Here is a 4,804-nt window from a genome sequence, read left to right as displayed (position 1 = left end):
TCCAGGCTCGAGCCTATGCATTTATTAACAAAATTTAACATCCAACACTTTTTACTGCCAAGGACAATCCCCGAGTCTACTTCATCTATCTATCACATTATTAGTGGGCTTCGGTAAGGGTGCACAAAAATCCAATCAAACCGGAAATTCAAAATCGGCCCGGACATTTTGGTTTGGTTTTCTAATAGTTTGGTTCGGTCATGGTTTTAAATTTGTGAAATCGTAAAGATACCGTTTGATCATGGTTTGAGATCATTAGGCCGAACCGAACCGCTATGTTATATATATATATATAACCGCTATGTTATATATATATGTTAAATTATAGAGTATACATAATATAATCTTACAATCTAAATGACTCAGAAGTTTATAGCAACTATCAATCATATGGTCCACTCTTAATTATCTTATGTCTTATCAATTTATTAAATAATATATATTTTTTAGTGGCTGAATTGAATTGTGGTTGATCGTTTGTTGTTGAATTAGGTAACTTGGTTTATTGTTGTGCATGTGGATAATATGAATACTTCTGTAAACCAAAAAAAAAAAGAACCGTGAAACCGTACCGAAACAAACCGGTTTTTCACGATTTGGTTTGGTTTAGTTCCTTTAGTCAAATAGTCCAGTTTGGTTTCAAATTTTATGAATCCGATAGAGTTGGTTTGGTTTCGAAAAATTCTTAAACCCGGTTCAAACCGAACCGTGTGCACCCCCAGACTTTGGTGCTCAAATTACACTATTAAAGTACCTACCCAACAGATAATATCATATTGTTTGAAAGGTCAATACTTTCAATTTTCATATCACTCTTCTATATATTGTTATTGGAGAAAGGGAGAAATTTAATTCCAATAATATTATCTTCACATAAAATATTCAAAAATAAATAAATAACGATGAGATAGTCGGCAGGTGTAAATCCGACCCTCCAACATTTTTCAAATAAAAAACATGTTCTTGATGCACATAACCGATGGCTTCTTCACATATCAAGCCGACTACCCATGACAGTGACTTCTCACCTGTCATAAAGAAGATACCAACATTTTAAGATCAAGTTCCTTAGTTGCTAAATCAAAACGTTGACAAATTAATAGAAAATTTTGACTATTCTTCCAACAATGAAATATTGCTAAGTACTGTAATTCTCAACTTTAGGCATTAGGTAATTCGACTTTTAGACTTTGGTATCACGACAAAAACATTTAAATAAACTTGAAATATAAAAAATAAAAACAACTACGTTACAAATTAAAAGTTATTCAAGAATACAAAAAAAGATGGCACTAACATGCAAAAGGATAATTCTGAAGATCCTATGTCGGCATATCCGTCGTTGGTGGCGGTTTGGACACTGAAAAGGCACAAACACACAAGAGAGAACTATTTGAAAATAATATATATAGACTTATACTAGTTTAAGATGGAGACAAAAACAAAAGAGAAATCAAATTGATGACTAGATATAAAATTAACCCAAAAATCGCAGTCCAATTGATTCATAGTTGGTGAGTGAGAGAATGATGCACCAACTGTACTACTCCAATTATGATGAATAGAAAACATAATGCGCGTACGTGTTTTTGTGATTCATGGTTTTAAGGTAATGGAGATGACTTGAGAAAGCAGAAAACTCCATTATACAGAGAAGACAAAGTATCATCTTCTGTCTCAGTTATCTGCTTAGACGATAATCCAATATGTTTTGAGTTTAAAATTGCATCCGCATCCTCCAAAAACAATGTCCTGCCACTCTGTGTGTGAGTTGTGTGTTGTGTGTGTATATATATATAGGTCCCTAGTCATACTATTAGCTATTAATTGGCTCCCTCTTGTAACTATGTCAAGTTTCTTAGCTAGCTACTTAAATTACGAATCCTAGTCCTGAAGAGCAAAACTAGTTAAGTCTAGTAGTATAGCTTAGCATTGTGCTACTATATATATATATGTATGTAAATGTGCATATATATATTTATATATATATGTATGTATGTATGATAATTTATCTGTTAGTAAGCCCTCTGATAGAAAGTGCTAAGCCTGAAAATGTTATATAGCCCAACCTTGCAGGGGTATCGGCCCTCTGCCCATAAGATGGGGGTTGGGGGACTTTCCCCTATCTGAATTTTTTGGACTTTTTCACTTGGTATATATCTCCTAATTCTGTCTTGTTTTTTTTATCATAGTGAAATCTCTGTAATTCTGTGAATAATTTAGATTTCAAGTGAACAACGAAAAATCTGAGTTTTTTTTTCTTTTCACAACACCCTCGGTGATCGTTTTCTGTAATGACTTTTGGTTATCATCTTTCTCCTGGACTCAAAGCGGTTTTACCTTGTGCAAATTAAGATTTGATATACAAAATTTAGAACTTTTTGACAGAAAATACTATAATTGGAGGGGGAGCAATGATGCCGTCACACAACGAGGACCGGATCCTCAACACCTTTATAAATCACAAGAAATGTCCTAGACTTACACCAACATGGGTGGTATGGTTGAGCAAAACTACTCTCTTGTAAATTAAGCATGATATATATATATATATATATATATATATATATAGGACTCTTTTTGAGGGTTTATATGATTTGCTACATAGAATACAATATCCTTTTAGTGATGCATTCATATGTTGGTAAGACCACTTCCATTAAAAGCAGAGAAATTTATGTCCTCATTATTAAGTTCTTGCTTCAATTTCCTTTCTTATCAAGATAGAGATTAGGGTTTCCAGTAAAGTATGATAGAATTTCCATTGGCTCTATTTTGACCAAAGAACTTAATTAGTTGTCAAATCAAATGGACTTAGAAAGTACACTTAATTGGACCATTGTTATTCTGTTTGCTAATCCAGCAGACGCATAAAAATTTAAAAGAAATATGATCGACTAATTTTAACCCGATTCTAATTTTAAGGCACCAATTCTATGCTACCGAACATAGCTAATGAAGTTACTTCTCATAAATCTTCTACAGGAAGCATAAAACAGCAGTTTCCAATGGAACTCAATTAAAAGAACATTTCCTAGAGAGTGGAAGAAGAATATCTGAATTCTGAAGTAACTACAATTCAATAATGTGTTCAATTTTCATGCACTAAAGCTAAATACCACAATTTCAGATCAAATGAACCTTTAACAGTCTGTTGGAAGAGGGTACTGACAGTATCTAGTGTTCTTCATGCAGAGGAAGAACCTCTCATATGCTGAGGCCATTCTAGTTGCACTAAACAGCGAAAGCGTGTAGTCCTTGCAAAGCATACCTTTCCTCTGCAACACTTGTGCCCCATCTCTTATTACCAACTCTAAGGCTTCAACCAAAGACTTCACATTCGGTGAAAATGTGTAACCGAACCCTTCATTCAAAACTACAGTTCCAGTTATGCTTGGATAGCACGGTGTCAAAACTGGCTTCCCACAGTGCATTGCTTCAATTAATGTAAGATCAAGCCCTTGAGGCCTCAGTGTTGGGTTCACAAACACATCGAGTGCATTGTAAAACTCAGACAGCTCAGAAGGCTCCAATGCACCTAAAACCTTCACATTTGCCCCTAATTCAGCATACCTTCTGCCCCAAGGACCTGAACCTGCAACAAGTAAAAATACACCAGGATGGTGCTTAGCGATCAACGAAAAGGCCTCATAGAGAAGAGGGTGTCCCTTATCCCTAACCAATCTCCCTGCAACTCCCATCACCAGGCTCACATTTGTAGGCACCTTGTGTTTCCTACGAAATTGTGCACCGGCTTGGGGTTCATGTACAAACTTGTCATCCACCCCATTGAGTATGACATGGACATTTTTTTGAGGAAGCTGGTAGATGTTGACTAAAATTTCACCTGCACTATTGCTTATACATATATGATGCGTGTAGCTTGTGAAGAATCTGATTTCATCGAGCAGTCGTGGCATTGCTTCTTGAAGCTCTGTCATGGGGCCTGGAAATTGCTCATTTGGGTTAAAAAGAAGCTCCTGGATTAACTTTGAATGCATAATCTCATACCAAATCCCATGCCAAGTCACAGCCACTTTAGGCACCATTTTGGCACGCCAATGAGGCAGCGAAACACTCTCAGTGTGCACATAATCAAATGCACCAGCCATGTTTTCTTTGTTGAATATGTCGAATGCCAGAGAGCAATTGACTGAGCCATGGTCATTTGGTACAAAGTGAACATGAAGGTTGCCTTCATGAATGTCTTGGTGAGGCCTTCTATCAGAAGGCGCGGTGAAGACATGAATTTCATGCCCCTTGGCAGCAAGAGCATTGTACAAAGTCAGAGCATGTCGCTCCATGCCACCCGGTGCTGCACCAATAGGCCATGTCTTGGAGAAGACAGCAAGCTTGAGCTTGTCAAAGGATGGCCCAAAACAAAGTTTGTTCCATGGGAATTTAGCATCAAGAAGATTGCCGCGAAAATGGGATTTTTCAGCCCAATGGTTCGGTGGCTCTGGTAAGTGCCAAACCGGCGAAAAGAAGTAAACAGAGGAGGCAAAGAAGAGACTTATAGTGAGGATGGTTGAAGACCTCATGGTAAAGAACTTCAAAGAAGAAGATGTTTTGCAAGGTTGGTGTTTGAAGCCCATTTTCTTAAGTATGAAGAGAGTTTTAAGTTGATTCTCACTTAAGTACTGCTTTATAAAGATTGACTATCATATTGATATATATAGACTTGTGTGTTGTATGGGTATATAATATATTGCTTCTGAATTCTGATATTAATGCTAGAACCCATTGTTGCCGGATCTCCTCGAGCTTATGAACTGCACGTGGATTTCTTTAGTTTTGTCAACTC

The 4,804-nt window shown here is 36.6% G+C and overlaps 1 protein-coding gene across 1 annotated transcript; it reads right to left on the bottom strand.

Moving 5' to 3' along the window:
* Positions 1 to 3,143: 3,143 nt before the first annotated feature.
* Positions 3,144 to 4,595, bottom strand: LOC132309719 (uncharacterized). Its single transcript, XM_059808004.1, has one exon. It carries the CDS (start codon positions 4,593 to 4,595, stop codon positions 3,144 to 3,146), a length of 1,452 nt encoding a protein of 483 aa, XP_059663987.1.
* Positions 4,596 to 4,804: the final 209 nt, after the last annotated feature.

The sequence above is a fragment of the Cornus florida genome, unplaced genomic scaffold (assembly GCF_030987335.1).
Source record: "Cornus florida cultivar Cherokee Brave unplaced genomic scaffold, ASM3098733v1 CherokeeBrave_3.0.0_Hap2_Chr05, whole genome shotgun sequence".
Lineage (NCBI taxonomy): Eukaryota > Viridiplantae > Streptophyta > Magnoliopsida > Cornales > Cornaceae > Cornus > Cornus florida.
The sequence above is the reverse complement of the archived record's forward strand: the minus strand, read 5'-3'. Positions and strand labels throughout refer to the sequence as shown.